Source organism: Rattus norvegicus, chromosome 4 (assembly GCF_021556685.1).
Source record: "Rattus norvegicus strain SHRSP/BbbUtx chromosome 4, alternate assembly SHRSP_T2T, whole genome shotgun sequence".
Taxonomy (NCBI): Eukaryota; Metazoa; Chordata; class Mammalia; order Rodentia; family Muridae; genus Rattus; species Rattus norvegicus.
In genome coordinates, this window is record NC_141537.1 from 64,734,756 (window position 1) to 64,751,789 (window position 17,034).

The 17,034-nt window shown below is 48.0% G+C and overlaps 1 protein-coding gene and 1 long non-coding RNA gene across 3 annotated transcripts in view; one reads left to right on the forward strand and one right to left on the reverse strand.

The window, feature by feature from the left end:
* Window positions 1-17,034, reverse strand: part of Slc13a4 (solute carrier family 13 member 4) — a 39,040-nt gene that overhangs the window by 4,181 nt on the left and 17,825 nt on the right. For both annotated transcript variants that reach the window (XM_087659048.1, NM_001412878.1), the window contains 11 exon segments: window positions 16,826-16,962; window positions 14,902-15,074; window positions 14,436-14,490; window positions 12,140-12,179; window positions 11,084-11,164; window positions 8,065-8,252; window positions 7,055-7,174; window positions 5,918-6,019; window positions 4,231-4,332; window positions 3,428-3,525; window positions 2,722-2,846 (listed from right to left, as the gene is read on the reverse strand). In XM_087659048.1, the coding sequence (XP_087515174.1) occupies window positions 2,722-2,846; window positions 3,428-3,525; window positions 4,231-4,332; window positions 5,918-6,019; window positions 7,055-7,174; window positions 8,065-8,252; window positions 11,084-11,164; window positions 12,140-12,179; window positions 14,436-14,490; window positions 14,902-15,074; window positions 16,826-16,857 (1,116 nt within the window). In that variant the 5' untranslated portion in view covers window positions 16,858-16,962.
* Window positions 9,717-14,294, forward strand: LOC134486753 (uncharacterized). Its single transcript, XR_015686465.1, has 4 exons — window positions 9,717-9,875; window positions 11,954-12,221; window positions 13,013-13,127; window positions 13,675-14,294. It is a non-coding gene; the product is annotated as an uncharacterized LOC134486753 (long non-coding RNA).

The following is a 17,034-nucleotide window of genomic DNA, read 5'->3' on the forward strand; positions in this document are numbered from 1 at the left end:
CATGGGGCATCAGAGCCACCCACCTTGGCTGCGAGATCCTTCTTAGGGCACCAGAAGTCTTCACCCTGCACTTTGAACTTGAGTGTGACTCTCACCCTTCTCCCAGCCCGACAGCCTCATGCTCTGCAGCCCTGTCCCTCTCCTAACGTAATTCAATGCCTCTCCCACAGCATCGAATTTCTGTGCTAATCCATCCTGGGTCACATAGGCACTTTTCACCTTTCTCTCCTCTGTGGCTGACATGTTTAGACTCTTCATAGAGTATCCTAGAGACTAAAAAGGCAATAAAGAGATGGGGAGCATTCAGAAACTGAGGTAGGGCATTTCGCAGTTCGTCAATGTTTTACCATGTGGTGGGGTGGCAGGCTCCCTTTGTTAAAGTCATCAAGACCTCACGGACTTTCAGGGACTCTACCACATCATGGCAAGCTCAGAGACAGGTGATGACCAGAGAGGCCTTCAGCATTCTCTGCTCTGGCCTCGGCATGTGGAGAACTCTGGGAGAGGCACACACAGTCCATGGAGACAGTGTTGGTTAATAATTGGTATAGCCTCCAGCAACTGTCACTGTTCCTTCTTATAACTCATGATTACACCATGAGACTGGCACAGAGGCAGGCCAGGAAGGGCCATCGGGGGAGTTAGAAATGGTGCATTTTAGGAAAGAGTGGAGAATTACTTATGTTATCCAAATGTACTTATCACTAGAGTCAAATAATCTAGTGATAATTACTTTTCCAAAAGAAATCCCCTACACTAAAATTTAAAATAAATGATAAACTGTGGTGTCAAGTTAGACAAAGCATAACAAATGAAGACTTACTTTACTTTTAAAAATATTTGGTGTGATGGGATTTTCCTTACCAGTGCCAAAACTCTGAAGTAGCCTCCGACTCAGTAGAAATGATACAGATTTCACCTGACTTGCTCTAGTATTAAAATTGGCTGAGTCAGGGCTATAGAGATGGCTCAGCCGTCAAGAGCACTGGATGCTCTTCCAGAGGTCCTGAGTTCAAATCCCAGCAACGACATGGTGGCTCACAACCATTGGTAATGGGATTAGATGCCCTCTTCTGGTGTGTCTGAAGATAGCTACAGTATAGTATACGTATATATATACACAGTATATATATTACATATATATGTAATAAATAAATAGATATTTTAAAAAGAAGAAAAAATACTAGCTGAGGCAGAACTGAACTATGGTGTCAAAAATAAAAAATAAAAAGAAATAAAGAAAAAAAGAAAAGAAAGAGAAAAAGAAAAGAAAAGGAAGAAAGAAGTAGGTCTTGCCAGGGTAGACTCAGGCCAAACTTATAATTGAAATTCAACAGAAATCAATATAAAACTCTGAACACAGAATTAGAAAGGTCGTCAGCACAGATACAGGGGATGCTGAAGGGACAGAGCTTTAATAGTGGCCACCGAGGCAAAGAATAAGTCACAAGTAATTGTGGTTTCAATGTTAGTGTTGACATGCGTGCCAGGGAAACCTCATACAAACTCCCATGAAGCCGCAGGTGGATGCTGACGTCAGAGACAGAGGAGGGTGACCTAATATAACTAATCCAGTGGACTGCCTACCCCTGGACCATATTTAAATACAGTCAAGGAAAGCTGTAGGAGGTCCTGGGTGAAGCCAGGAGGTGTAACCTGTGAGAGTGGCTAAAAGAGCTCGGGATAGCATCTACTTCCTGCTTTAATAATTATTACCTAGAATTTCCAAAAACAGAGCCAGAACCAACACACAGACAGAGACTAATCAGAACTTGGCTGGCAGTGAGTAACTTCTTTGTGTGGGGAGCACCCTGTCAGTGGAGGTGTGCAAGGATAAATGTCCTAGAGGGAACAGTCGGTGGGGAGGAGATGGGCCTCAGGGTCCCCAAGGTTCCTTCCCCATGTAGATGTCTGGTTGGCTACAGATGGTGACAGGAATGCACAATCAAAAGTGTACCAGGTACCAGATTGGCGCCAGGGAGAAGTCCCAACTGCTAAGAGCATTTGTTCTAGAAGAGGACCTGGGTCCAGTTCCCAACACCCTGACTCCAATTTCAGGGGATCCAATGCCTTCTGAACTCTGCAGGCATCAGGCACACATATATACACGCAGGCAAAGCACTCATACACATACATTTTGAAGTTTAAACTACACCAAGTCTGCGTCAGTTTAGCGCATGTAAACAGAATGGAGGGAGGAGCTTCCTGAACCTCGGTCTGATTCCTTCACCAGATTCTTCACAGAGGGCCGATGGCAGAGGCATCTCTGTTGTCTCCCACAAGCCTCACTGAAAAGATTCTGGGCTGAGCGATCCCATCCAGTGGGGCAAGCAGCTCCCTTTAGCTGAGAGTCTCTGAGAGGCTCGTCTAGGCGTGTAGACAGACTGAGAGATAACCCACTGAGCTGCCATTTAGGGTTCAATGAGCCCTTACGACCCACCCTCTGTCAGAACTGTGAGACGCCAGCAAGGAAACACCTATAAGTTCCAAAATTCCTTCTGCCTGTGACAGTGTGGGCCTTGCAAAGGAGGTTTCAGCGCCCATGTGCTGTGACCTGTGACACCTACTGAGATGGCCAGGGAGGAAAAAGAGCATCCGTCCTGCTGTGTTGCCTATTAGGCTCTCCCTTGGTAACTTCTAGTCTTCCCTTCAGGGTTGCGATGGACTCCTTTAGGAAGCTCCTGGACCAATAATTGACCAAGAAGAGAACCGAATTGTTACCTTGCTGCCCGAAGCCAGGGCATAGCCTCCTCCCACTAGGATGACAATCTCCCAGGGCATAGTTTTCTGGAAGTCCTTCCACGTGATGATGGGCTCTATCCCCCGGGAGGCTTCCTGGCCTGCTCCTGCATCCCAGGTGGAGAGAAATGGAGTCAGAGAAGCCCCTAGAGCAGTGGTTCTCAACCTTCCTAACGCTGTGACCCCTTCCTTGAAGCAGTTCCTCATATTGTGTGACCCCCCAACCATAAAATTATATTTGTTGTCACTTCATAACTGTAACTTTGCTACTGTTATGACTCGTAATGCAAATATCTGGTATGCAGATGGTCTTAGGCAAGCCCTGTGAAAGGGTCTTTTGACCCCCTAAAGGGTGGAGACAATTTGATCCCCGCAGGGGTTGAGACCCAACAGGTTGAGCACCACTGTGCCTAGAGGCATGATTCGTAAGGAAGGGTTTAGCTATCAGGTAAATCACAGGGCTTGGGAACTAGCTCTACTGTTTGGGTTGGAGTCTGAAGGGCCTTGGGAAGTGTCTTTTGAAAATTCTGACTCGGTATAAAGCCACTTTGCCCAACTTTGTCCTTGACAGTAGCTCCTTTGTCATCAGCCCTCCATGAAGGAAAGGATCCTGTGAATGAATCAGACTGAGGTTCAGGATGCTCCCCCCTCCATCTCGTTCACAAGCACTGAACGTTCACTGTCTCACCGTCACTCTTCTTCCCAAAGCAGGGCTTCTTCGCTGGGATGAGGAAGAGCAGGAAACCAAGGAATACAGAGACGGTGGCGTCCGTGCGGTAGCCTTTCCTAGGACAACAGGGAGGGAGTTGGGAATCCTCGAGAGCTGCGTGGTCTCAGGACAGGCTGTGGGGACACAGCACCTCTTCACAGGACCCAGCCTAGCAGTGACAACAACCTGACTTTTGCCAGTTGTTGGGCTATACTGTGGCGGACTCGTGGGCAGGATTACTGTCTAGAGACAGCTTCCCTAAGGGAGTTTTAGTGTGAGTTGACAGACAGGTAGTCTTTGAGTCCTGGGAGAGACTGGAGTTGTTTAGATAAAAGCAGAACATGGGTTTCTCTCCTGTGAGGACCACACCTCAACGTTGGTGCTGCGATTGGTTATGAATCCACAGTGGTGAGCTGGGAATCTATGTGTTCCTCCCCTGGTGGCTTCTTCCTCCGCAGGCCTCAGACCCCGAGGCCACAGATTCATTCTAGCTAGTACTTGATTGGTCTTATCCTCTTCATGGTCTTAGCATCCTAGGAATTAGGTGAGGCTCCAAGAACTTAAGACGACTAAGGTCACACAGCTAGTAAATGACAGCCCCTCGTTCCAACCCCAGACAGGGACTTCCAACACTGTGCTTTCTCCTGGCCCTATCTATACTGCTATTTCCCTAGAAAGAGAGGATTTATCAGGGACAAAAATGCCTCCTGGGTTTGTGTAACCCATAGTCAGCACAGAGGACTGAGTGAGGATGGGCTTCCAGAGGAGACAGCATCACTTACTTTTCAAAGAAAGAATCCCAGCCAGGGACAAAGCCGGGCTCCCGGGTAAACCACAGCACTGTCATCAGGATGAAGAAAAATGCGGTCACCATTTCAGGGTAGCTGTCAAAGGTAGCAGAAAGACCCACTCAGGAACGGGGAACTCACAGCCTTTTCATGCGGCTTCTGGAAGCCCCTAGTCAGAGCACCAACGACATAAAACACAGTCGCTCGCTTTAAGCACTAGAATGGCTGGCAGCGAATTAGGAAAGAACTCACAGGATGTTAGGGACAACGGAACCCTGGAGAAATGTAGGTGGGGTGGAGAAATCACAGCAGCAGCATGCATAGAAAACTTAATCTTAGCCTCTCCAGAGAGTGCCAGACAGTGAGCGCCTTAAAATCTGCTCTTGGGAGCACTGACTGCTACCAACCAGTGTTGTGAACAATTTACCATATATCTCAGTTTTGGTTTTTCCCATCACCTGAGACAATGACTGGCCAAGTTATCACCTACTAAAAATGGGAATGGCCGTGTTGTTGCTTATCTAATGAGAGTCCATGACAGTGAATACGTTTTGGTATAACTGTTAAATTGAGATCCAACCAGTAATAGTCATATTGCTGCAGCGGAATGAATGACACGGGGGGCATAGTCAGAGCAGAAAGTTAAGTGAAAATAGACAGATTTACAACTCTATTTGGTAAGAACCTTATAAAAATGTGTGCATTACACACACACACACACATACATAGACACACACACAGACACAGGCACACATACACACATAGACACACACAGACACAGGCACACATACACATAAACACACACATACACACATAGACACACACATAGACACAGGCACACATACACATAAACATGCACACACACAGATACACACACACACAGACACACACACAGACACAGGCACACAGACACATAGACACACACAGACACACACACATACGCACATAGACACACACACACAGACACAGGCACACAGACACACACATACACACACACACACACCATACATGCACAACACATACATTCAAGGGAAGGAGTATATAATGGTAACAATTAACAGCAGGATATAATTTTATACTTTTTTCTTATACTTTCCTATATTTTATAAATGCCATGCCATGAACATTTATGTATTATGAATTAACACTTTAAGAAATATAATTTCTATCTCATTTTTTGTTTTTACTTAAAGTTCTGTACAGGGAGCACTCTGAGAGAGCATTAGACAGAAGGCTGCACTGGGGAGCTGTGGGACAACCCAGTCTGAGGTTGTCAGTAATGTCTGATTTTCATGTCTTTAAGTCTGTGTTTGATGTTGTCTTATGCTTTAAATACAGCACCAAGGCCCGCTGCTCCCTGGGAGTGATAGCTAGATCTGTGACTCATTTGGGAAATGCAGGAGCCCTGGCTTTGTAAGGAGTGGCTGTGTTTTCTTTCTGTCGACTTTTCTCCAGCTGCTCCAGTAGATGCTCCAACCATACATACCCTGGACTCTGGAGATAGGAAGAGGGGGGCCACTGGAATCTGGGCCAGCATGGCTCTGACTAAATGGCACCTTCTGAATGCTTAGATTCAAGAGTTCTGGAAGATTCTGTCAATGTGGGGGACCCTAGGAACAAGGCTGCTGGTTCCCTTCACTATTGCGCTGCGTCAGGGAAAGGGGAACAGTGCAGCTCTTACCTAATGTCTCCCAGTTTTTCATATTCCTCCCGGATCCTCCTCTCTGACAGCTCCTCCCTCCTGGTCTTCTTCTTCTTGCTCAGAGAGCAGGTCTCTTTAAAGCTAAGAAGGGAGAGCAAGCACAAAAGTAAAAAGCGTTTGTGCTTCTGAGGTCACATACATACTCCTCTCTTGCTGTGATCACTTTGTCCTCCTGCACACTGCCCCTCCTCCTTCTATCTGCCTAGTTACCCAGCCCCTCTTAAGACCTTCCCCTGGCCTTTGGTTATATTCACTGGGACATGGCTTGGGTGTATCAGCATGCAATTATGTGTTACAGATGTGCAACTGGGTATTTATGTCTAGTTGCTTCCACACAACTGTCTTGTATATGAGTGGAGTCAGAGTGTTGAAGGATGTGTTTGTGTGTGCATGCGTGTGTGTGTGTGTGTGTGTGTGTGTGTGTGCTTGTGCAAATGCATGTGTACATTTGTAGAGAAAAGGCTTGCCTGGGGTAAAAGCAGGTGCTGGTTTTATAATGCAACATTGGCCTGTATGTGTAGCCATCATTGGTTTGGCAATAATCTGAGTAGAAAGGAAACATCCCTTGGCCAACAGAGTGATGGGTTCCCTAGGCGGCTTATGTGTTTTCCCCTTTGGCATTTGAGGTGGATCAAATTTAGAGTGGACTGATGTTTATTAAGAAAAGGCTTACTCAGCAGTTTAATATTGGAAATAATATCGCAAGGGTCATATCCAACTTATCATTTTGGGAGTATGAGTACATTCCATACAGTCTGCCAAGCAGAAACCACCACTGCCTGAGGATTAAACCTAGGGCAGCTTCACTTAGAATCACGTTTCTAAAGGCAGTTTGGGTTACTCTGCATGATTTGAGGGCGATGAAGCTACACCAGACGCCCTCCAGGCTCTCTATAAATCAGACAGGTCTGCTAGCCAAGCGGTTAGAATTAAGAACATATCTCATTGTGCAGAGAGAGAAGTTCATGAAATATTCAAGTCTCCAGAAGAGGCCATGTCCCCAGTTGTGTCCCCTGCACTCCCAAAGCACAGACCATTCGTTGGTTCTGGGCATGCCCACTTTGAGCAGAGCCTTCCCGCCTGAACCATCGCCTTTGGGAGAACCCTGGTACTCACTTGCAGCCCAGGAAGAGCCAATGCATCCAGAACCAGCTGACCACCAGCATGATGAGAGAGATGGGGAAGCTGAAGAGGAACCAGGTCCCGAAGTTCACCACCTCTGCCGCCGGATACTGGCTGCAGGGTAAAGAGCAGGTGAGGGGCAAGGAGCAGATGATGTTTCCACATGGTATTTGGGGGAAGGGGATAGCAAAGAACGCCTTCAGAAGGCATGCAGCAGGGCCGAGTTCAGAGGAAACTACATTATTTAGAACCATGCAGACTCAACTGTACAGATGCACCTCTGCTCTCCTTCCCTTCCTCCTCTTCCTTTCCTTCCTCCTCCTCCTCCCTGGCACTCCCTCCAAAGGCCACAAAAAGCTCTCATTCTAAATCCCCCTCCTGCCACCCGCCACCATTCCATTGTGCTTTCCAGTTTCCATCCAGTACAAGTTTTCAAAACCATAGCTCTGACCTCCTCACCCCTTCCTTCGTATTCCTCGAACGCGTTCCTGGCCTTTCTTTCGGGTGCCGTCCAAGCTCTCTGTGGATCTTGCCAGCCCTCTGTCATCAGTTCCTCTCCCTCTCTGGTCCCCTTTGCCCTGCCATTTCTTTTCTTTTCTTTTTTTTTTTTTCTATTCCTTTTTTTGGAGCTGGGGACCGAACCCAGGGCCTTGCGCTTGCTAGGCAAGCGCTCTACCACTGAGCCAAATCCCCAACCCCCTGCCATTTCTTTTACGTGCCCTATTCTCATGCCTCAGACCCCTCTCACTCCAGTAGGTTCTTTGAAAAGCTTATCTAGTTTACCCCGCCAGACCATCCAGGCGGCCCCGTCGGTGCCTTCTCTTTGGGGTGGAGTCTCTGTGGACAGAGGAGCTCCCTGAGCAGACTAGCATGCTTGGCTTACTTGTTCAACTAGAGCCGCTCCGCTCTGGCTCCCGCCTTGTTCCTAGCACCCGGTCCTGTTCTGTCCCAGCCACCAATACAGGGTGCTCACCTGGTACTTGGTGACAGAGTGAATCACTTACTTGTTGAAATGCTCTAAGAAAATGAGGCTGGTGGAGGTGCCTATGATGGTGGTCAGGCCGCCAATGGTGGCAGCGTAAGATATGCTCAGAGAGAGGCACTTGCAGACCATTTGGTCATGGTGGGATCTGTACTTCTTCTTGTTCAGTTCTTGGTTCTTGGAGCTGGGGGTCGGGACTCCCGGCTTTTCCTACCAAAGGAGAATCAGGGGATCCCACAGTCAGCGTGGGCTGTCCTGCACTGGAGCCAGAGGGGCAGGACACACGCTGGCTCAGTGGACAGACATTGAGCTTTAGCATCAGATGGATAAATCACCACATAGCTGTGCAGGGCGAAGGAATAATGTATGCAAGACACTTGGATGGCTTCCTGGCCTTCTTTGGGAATGGTGTGTCACTGGGCTGTAAGCCATTTGGCTTCCAAGTTAAGAGCACTGACTGCTTCCCAGAGGACCTGGGTTCAGGTCACAGCACACATCTTACGTGGCTCACAAGCACCAGAACTCCAGTTTCAGGGGAGCTGATGCCCTCTTCTGGCCCCTATGGGCGATGAACCTGCAACATTCTGGCCCAAACATGTACATGTAGACACTCACACATACACATACAAATAAATACATTGTTTAGACATGATAAGCTATTTTGAGTTTTTATAAACTGTTATGAGTATTTTTTTTAATTTCTTCTTTGGAGATGGGTCTGCAGGAACCCCAGGTAGCTTCCCACTAACTATATAGTGGCTAACCTCAGACAAGTGATCCCCTCCCTCCTGGCTCCTTAGGATTTTCAGTGTTATTGATGTTATTAATATGAACAGCATTGTTTGTTTTCACATGAGCTCTAGCAGCCCCCCACTTTGCTTTTAAGTCAACAGAAGATGCTTATTATTTTGAATTTTTAAATGTTTATCATTCACTTAATGTGTTGGTTCATTTATTTAATATATGTGTGTGTGTGTGTGTGTGTGTGTGTGTGTGTGTGTGTGTGTGTGTGTGTGTGTGTGCCATGTGCATTGGTCCCCCGGGGAGGCCAGGGGAGGATGCTCGATCCCCTAGAGTTGTAATACTGAGTTGTGAAGCACCTTGTGGGTGTTGGGAATTGAACCCAAGACCTCTGCGAGAGCAGCAAGTGTTCCTCACTGCTGAGCCATCTCTCCAGCCCCAGATAGTTATTTTTATATGGAGGTGGAACGACAGTCTCCGTGGGGAAAAAGGATTAGACTTAAGCTTGGAATGGGGATGTTTCTCAGTGGTAGAACACTTGCTTAACACGTACAGGGCCTTAGGTTTGCTATCTAGCACTGCAGAAAACGAAGCCAAACAACCCTTCAGTTACAGAAGAACTAATCTCCCGAAGAAAGTCTCTCTGCGTTCCCAAGGGCACCCCCACTAAGCTCATGCCTACCACCATCCAGCCAAAGACTCTGTCTGGTGTGACCAGCCGGACCTCCCCTTTACCCCCTTGGCCCTGGGCTAGATCCAGCCCTGAGGGACCCCACTCCGTTCTCAGCTCTTCCACCGCGTCCCAGCGGGCGCCTGAATACCCAAGAGCCTGAGAACCTGACCCCCTGGCCTCCTTACAGGTCCGGGGGTGGGGATGCCCCAGCCAGCTCTGGCTGTGTCCTGCTCAGACCTGCCCCGGGGTGTGGCTGCGTTGGGTAAACATAGCAACTTCCTGCTCCTGCCTCCCGGAGCAGCCCGAGCCCAGAACCGATGCAGGATCCCACCATTCATCCTATACTGCTGGGAGAAGAAGTCGTCTCTCCACGCTTCTCATAGACTTTAAACTATTGTCTTCTTTCTCCGAGGGCCGAAGTAAGACTCTGGCTTTTCTTTTTTTTTCTTTTTTTTTTTTTTCTTTTTGGAGCTGAGGATCGAACCCAGGGCCTTGTGCTTGCTAGGCAAGCGCTCTACCACTGAGCTAAATCCCCAAGCCCCGACTCTGGCTTTTCTAACTACCAAAAGATTTACAGTTTGCTCGAGCTGGAAAGGACTGCTTAGATTTCCTGGATTTCCCATGAATTTTTCTTCTAATGAAATTTATACTGAACCCGAATTCACGATCCAACTGGCTTCTACCTTGTAGCTGGAGGTCTGCCAGGGGTTTAGCCACGTGTGCTCAAGGAATCTAGATGCTATCCTTTCCAGCTCTCCACTGCTAGTTCCTGGTTTCATTCTGCTCGCTACCTTGATTGCAAGGATGAAGTTCAAAACCACTACATCGTTGAGCTAGGACTATGGAGAAAGTGCTTACCGCTGTGCTTGGTATATGTTTATGGACTAAACACGCCACATTTCTGAACGGTGATGGTGAAGGATGTGAGACAATTGAGACCAATGATGGTTAAAGAAAACTGAAACCAAGTGCCCCAGTGACTGGAGCCTCTTCAGAGCAGCCTCAACACCCCCTGTGTTTCTACATTTTGTTTTAGTGTTACAGCAACAGGAAAAGATTCATTTGTCCAGAAAAGCAATTGTGCTTATAATTGCAGGACATTAAAGAAAGTATCTGCAATGGGAACTGGTACGATGGCTCAGTGGGTTAGGACACTCGTCTCACAGCCTGGCAATCTGAGTTGAATCCCTGGAACCTACATAGTAGAAGGAGAGAACTGACTCTGGAAGTTGTCTTCTGACCTCCACATTTGCATTTGCATACTTCTGTGAATGTGCTTAACACACTCACTCACACACACACACACACACACAGAGAGAGAGAGAGAGAGAGAGAGAGAGAGAGAGAGAGAGAGAGAGAGAGAGACTAAGTGTAATTAAAAAATATTTATGGCTATTCAAGTGCCTTCAGAGAGTTATTTGAACTTCAAATCTAGCAACCTTGGACATCACCAAAATGAAAAACCTGTGACCCAAGAACTGGCACATCTTGGCTCTTGATGTCTAGTGAGCCTGTGTTCTTTCTTTCTGTGGTGCCCATGTCTCACATATGCTAATGACAGAGGCCTTGACAACATGAGGGCCAGTGCCTTTAGGAAGCATAAGATGATCACTTAGGATTCAGTTACCTGTGATTGATGCTGCTTCTTCTGTTGCTGTTGGTTTGCTGTTTTGATGGACTTGGTGACCATGGGCACACCATTCAGATTCTGCTGAGAAAAAAGCCATCATCACTGTTAGGAAGAGGATGTGGTCCAAGTACCTGGAAAGATACCACTTAATTGTCCCAGGACTACCCTAGGACTTGCTACTGTGGGACTTAGAGGTCTTGGAGGACATTCCTGAGAGCACTCCTACATAGGATCAGACTCCATTGTCACGGCTTCCATCCAGTCAGGGGAAAAAGCTCTGAAACCTAGGGATCATCACTTTGTCCTTATAGGCAAAACTAGCTTTCTGGGAGTTGATGACAAACTCTACTACTGTTTAAAAGTACAAAACATTAGCAATAATCTATCACAAAGAAATCCAGCTTTAGGGGATCCAAAAACCTCCTTCTGGACTTTGCAGGCCTTTGCACTTAAGTACATACACACAGACACATACATACATACATACATACATACATACATACATACATACATACACACACATACATATATACATACATACATACACACAGACACATACATATATACATACATACATACATACATACATACACACACACATAAGTAAAAAACAAATCTTAAACAAACCACACAGTTTAATTGGCCATTTATACTTCCTGTGAAAAAGATGTAAACCGGTAGGGAGAGGGGGTGGTGCCACAGTATACAGGCAAACCCTCCCCTCTTAAATATTAAGATTTTACGAATGGAATTCCCAGGGAGAGTAATAAAGTTTCCAGCTTAGACATGTGTCTCTTGAAATTGAGATGTCTGAATTTTGGGTTCCATAAAAACGGTTAACTTGTATTGTCTTCTTGAGTTACCCAGGACTCAGAGCTGGCCTTGTCAGAGCCCCAGTGGCTCTTCTGTCCAGCCTGGGTGAGCACCTCTCCGCTGTCAATCTACCGAGCTTGCTGGCCTGTAGGAAAGGCTACCAGCCATCTTGGTGCATGCGGTATCTGAGGGAGTTCCAGGTGATCTCAAAACCAGGGGTGAGGGGAACCGAGCTCATACCTTGTTCTGCATCAGAGAAGTGAAGTCTGCAGCCGACGTGCTGAAAACAAGAGAAACAGGGAAACAGAGTGGATCACGCTTGGTGAGAAGGATGCTCTTCCTCATGGTGGGTGTTTGGTATAAGGATCTTAGTCTTATACTCAAGTTGTCTTTCCCCCAAAGAGGACCAGTTTTTCCCCAAGTCATCCCTGACTCCTGAGATGCAAGACCAGGGGGCTTGCTTCCTCCCAAGGACAGAGTGGCAGCTTCATTTGAAATGACACCAATATTCCTAACTAATGGCAAACATAGAGGGCTGACTGGGGACTTCATTCCTTATGACACTGCCAACCCTCATGACAGATGCAGACCACCAGCATCTATTTACATCATCAGAAGTGGGTGCACAGGGGTCTCCAACCGTCTCACTGGAGAACCTGTCCCCAGATGGTGTCCTTACTACCGGACTCAAGAAGGCCACTGTCTAGACACAGAAATATGGGACATGCGTATGTGAGGAGACAGCAGCAGGAGGGACAGGCAAAGGAGAAAACAAGATGGGGAAGAATTTTGGGTCACTGACTACACCTCAGGGATGGGGTAGTCAGCTCTACTCCCTGAATCCTTCCCACATCTGAGGCTTCACGGGTCTTTTCCTTGGTGGAAGAGGGGAACAAATCAGAGTCACTGACATACTGAGTTTTTAGTAGCTGTAGACAATCTAACTCAGTTGTATGGACTGTGGGCCTAGCAGCTCACATACTGGACACTCACACACAGGTCAGAAAGTCCTGTAATCATCAGCCTGTCAAGGCTGCATCATTGGGAGCTGAGGGAGGCTTCCAGGAAGGGGCTCTTTTGAGAATGTGCTGTCGTGTTTTGCTTCCTTCCTAGACTGGCTGAAGAGGGGAAGCCACTTCAGAAGGCAGGGTGGGTACTGGTCACAAGGAAGTCTACTAAATACTCTGGCTCCCATCAGCATAGAGGAATCTGAGAAGTCTAGGTACAGGTGAGCTTTTGTTTTAGACTTTTTGTCACTGACTCAGTGTAGCTAGAAAGGCTGGAGAGGAGAGCGACTGTGGTCATAGGAGCAGCCTATACTTCCTGTGTTCTATGGAACACCATCTCCTCAGGGAGTGGACTCACAAGAGAAAGCAGGACTGGGGCCATCTGCAAAAGCACTGCCCAGAAAACCGTGAGCACAGGAAACAAAGAGGGCTAGACCATCAGAGCACAGACAAGGGTGGTGATGTATGGACATCCAAGAGCCAACAGCTATCAGGCTTTGGTGGCAAAGAGGTCACCTCAAGGGGGTGACTGTGGACCCTCAAGCAGGGTGCTCACAAGTGACGGAGCTAGGGTCTGGGTCTCAGACAGGAGTCCACCCTGGAGCTCTTCTGCCCTTTGGTCTTTTCTGTACCCTAAGTTTACCCCAACCCTGGAGATTGCAGAAGCAGCAGAGTGAGGGGATGGTAAACAAGGGACAGGAGGAGATGTGGCAGGGGACAGTGAAAGGTCAATTCCTCCCTCACCAACTCTCATCTCTTCTTCTGTAGGCTTGGGGACAGCTGTAGGCCCTCAGAAAGGGGAGGAGCTTTGGAAACAGAGCAGAGGTTTCATCAGAACCTAGGCTGTTGAGGCTCTGAAAATGACATCACTGTGCCTCTCTGAAGGGGCCAGAAAACTGGGGCATCTACTTGAGATACCAAGGAAGATGGAGGGCAGCAAGAACAGGGTGACCATGGAAGACAGCAGGAAGACGAGGGTGAAAACATTTCCTGGCAAATTACAACGAACCATTGAGAAATACAACTTTTAAATGTGTAGTATTCACTATGGAATACCCTTAAAGATCATGTATATATGCATGTATGTATGTATGTATGTATGTATGTATGTATGTATGTATGCATACTCTGGAAAGAAGTCAATTGTTGATGGACCCCACAGCACATGAATGCTCAAGACTGCATTTGTTCTTTCCTACTTTCGCCTTTCTAGAGCATCAAACAGAACAACTGTCCGCTACTATTCTAACCACATCAGCACAAATGGAATTGTACTTGACAGTCATAGGGCGGCTCCTACATCTACTGGGATTTAACGCTGGTCTTTTTATTCCTCCCTATTCCCAAGTGTTTTGGAATTAGGGGAGACCCGCTCAAGATCTTGAGAGGTAGGTAGATCGAATGGATGGAGACAAGATGGCCATCTTGGCACACACATCGAAAGGAGATGCATTTGGTCTTATCTTTCCTGTCCTCTCCAATGGGCCCAAGAGGCTCTGCCTGGGAAGAGGATGGATGGTCATACTCACTCTTCGTTGACAAAGATGAGTTCTACAGAAGTTTGTCTGTTGCTTACGTCCACACCTAAAGTGGTAAAGAAACACAGGGAGTGAAAACTAAGGCTGGAGTGGACCCTGTATGTGGAAGACCAGAGGCTCAGGGCAGGGTCAAAGGTGTGATGGATGACCTTCTCCCCTTCTCTCTGATCCAAAGGCATAGTGGGGCTGTAGATGCAGACAGACCCCAGAGTTTTGTAATAATGCTTGGGACAAAGAGAAGGGGCGGAGGGTACCTGTAAGCAAAGTAGGAAGGAAGAATAGGAATGGGTTAAGGGTAGCTTGGGTTATGCAGCTGGCATGGCTAAGAGGCTAGAATAAAGAGGAGGGGATGGGCACCAGGTTGGGCAGTGTCCCAAGTGGAGACTGGCAGGGAATGCAGGGGTGGGGAGTGGGGAGGGGGCTGAGCAAAGGGAAGGTGAGCTCCAGTGAACCGTACCCATGAGTTCAGCCTCCTCAGTGCTGGAGTTGCCCGCCACCAACTGTTCCTCCTCAGCGTTGATCAGCTCCTGCAGCACGGCCTCCACGATGGGCATCACCATGGCGGTGGTGGAGGTGTTGGAGAGCCACATGGACAGCATGGTGGTACAGCACATGAAGCACAGCAGTAACCTGGAGGGCAGGGACAGCATTGGTCCGGCAAACTGTTCCCATATTGTGGCTAGTGACCTTGGCCAGGAAAGCTTTTAAAGAAGGAAGGCATAGCTTTGATAGAAAGGTCCCAGGGTGTGGACTCAGTCGTTGCTCCCTTCTCTCTGTTTGGACGTTAGGTGGAGCTCTGTGATGTGCCTCTTATGCGTAAGGGGATTCTTTCCCCTCCCCCTGCAGCCAGCAAGTCTAGGGCACCCCATGCTCTATGCAAGTCAGCATAGTTATTTGGGAGCAAACAGAGATAAAGGACTGGAACTCAGTCCTCCCACTACTCGTCCCAGTGGCAGCTAGTGGCAAGGATGGCTGCAAAGCCACAGAAGTCTCCCCTGTCACCGCTTGAGTGCCTGTCTCCAGCTGGTCTCTGAAAGAGTCAAGCTTGGAAAGGCACTGAAGGAAAATAACCTTCAAATGATTTCCCTTTGGTTTGAAGAGCCGTGCAAACAGTGCGTGTGCCGACCTGGGGTGTGTTGCCTAAGAGAGGTGGAGACAAAGATGACTTGTTCATATTTCCGATGACTTTGCATAGACTGGAGACAGCACATGTGTGGATTGTGCGGGAGCAGGGCGGAATCCTGGAACTCTTTGGTTTGAGCAGACAGTAACATAGTTCTCATGTCTGGCACACCCACTGTTCGTGCCTTGCTGGTACGAACTTGCTAGGTAGTGTGGCAAATAGGGAAGGCGGCAAACACAGACAGGTTTCTTGTTGATAGTATAAAGTTTTCAAGAGCTACGCAGGGGCTGGAGATGTGGCTCAGGGCTTTGTTCCTTCTCTCCACCCCTCCCCCAGTCCCATAAGGGAAACAAAACGAAACAAAACAGAACAGAATAGAGACAAAGGAACTACACCACCGTGTTGGAAGAAATGCCCCTGTGTGCCTAGGAAGCTGAATGAGGAGATGGTCTCTGGGCCTGGGTGGATTAAGCTGTAGTAAGTAAGGCTCTACTTAGCAACCTGGGGAGGCAGGAACATGCTTCTGAGTTCCAACAGACTAGTCTGAAAGACTAACTGCTGAAAACAATGCTACATTGTTTCTAGTCTGCCCTTCCAGCTGGTGAGGTGGCTTATGTAAGATTCATGACAAGTTCTGAACTAGGAGTGGAGAAAGGAGAGGAACAAAGGGGATCTGGTGCAGGGGAAGCCAGGCTACGCAAAACGGTCCACCTTGATGCCCTCATGTATGCTGTGAGGGAGAGGATGCTCCCTCCTTGGGCCTCTTGATGGCGGAGTAGAAGGAGAAAGAGGGAGCATGTGAGGACCTGGTCAGACACCAGCAGGCCTGATGGATCTGTGTTCTGAAGCACTCCCCCCACCCCGCCCTCAGCAACTCGGGTGGACGGGAAGAGATGCTCATGGCTTCTTAAATGACAATGGAAAAGCCACCCAGTTCTGTGACCTGTGTGCACTCTAAACTATAAGCAAAAATTGAGAAACTTTTTGTTGGTCCACTTTGTGCTTTCTAACAAAGGCCCTCAGGTGTTGCAAACCCTCGGTCCTTGCTGCCCAGGTTGTCAAGAGTATTCCTTAGACTCAGGTGATAGTAACACCGGGGCCACTGTTCAGATCTGTATTCCCTGATTTTCGGGATCTGTCTCACAGGTGCGGGAGGTAGGAGTCCATCATTCTAATGTCATCTCCCACTTAGCAGAGGAGCTCAAGGATACATCCTGCTGTGACACAGCCCGCTGCCCCAGGACCCCATGTGACTCACATGCCAGGCTTGGCTCCGGCCATCAAGACCATACGCAGGGCGATGCGCTTGTGTAAATTCCATTTCTCCACAGCTGCTGCCACGCAGATGACACCCACCAACAGCAGCGTTGTGTTCTTGAAGTACTCAGCCGCTACCTGTAGGGAGGTCAGGAAAGTCAGTTACCAGCTGGAAAAGGGCCATGTACAGTGTGTTCTCAGAGTCAGAGG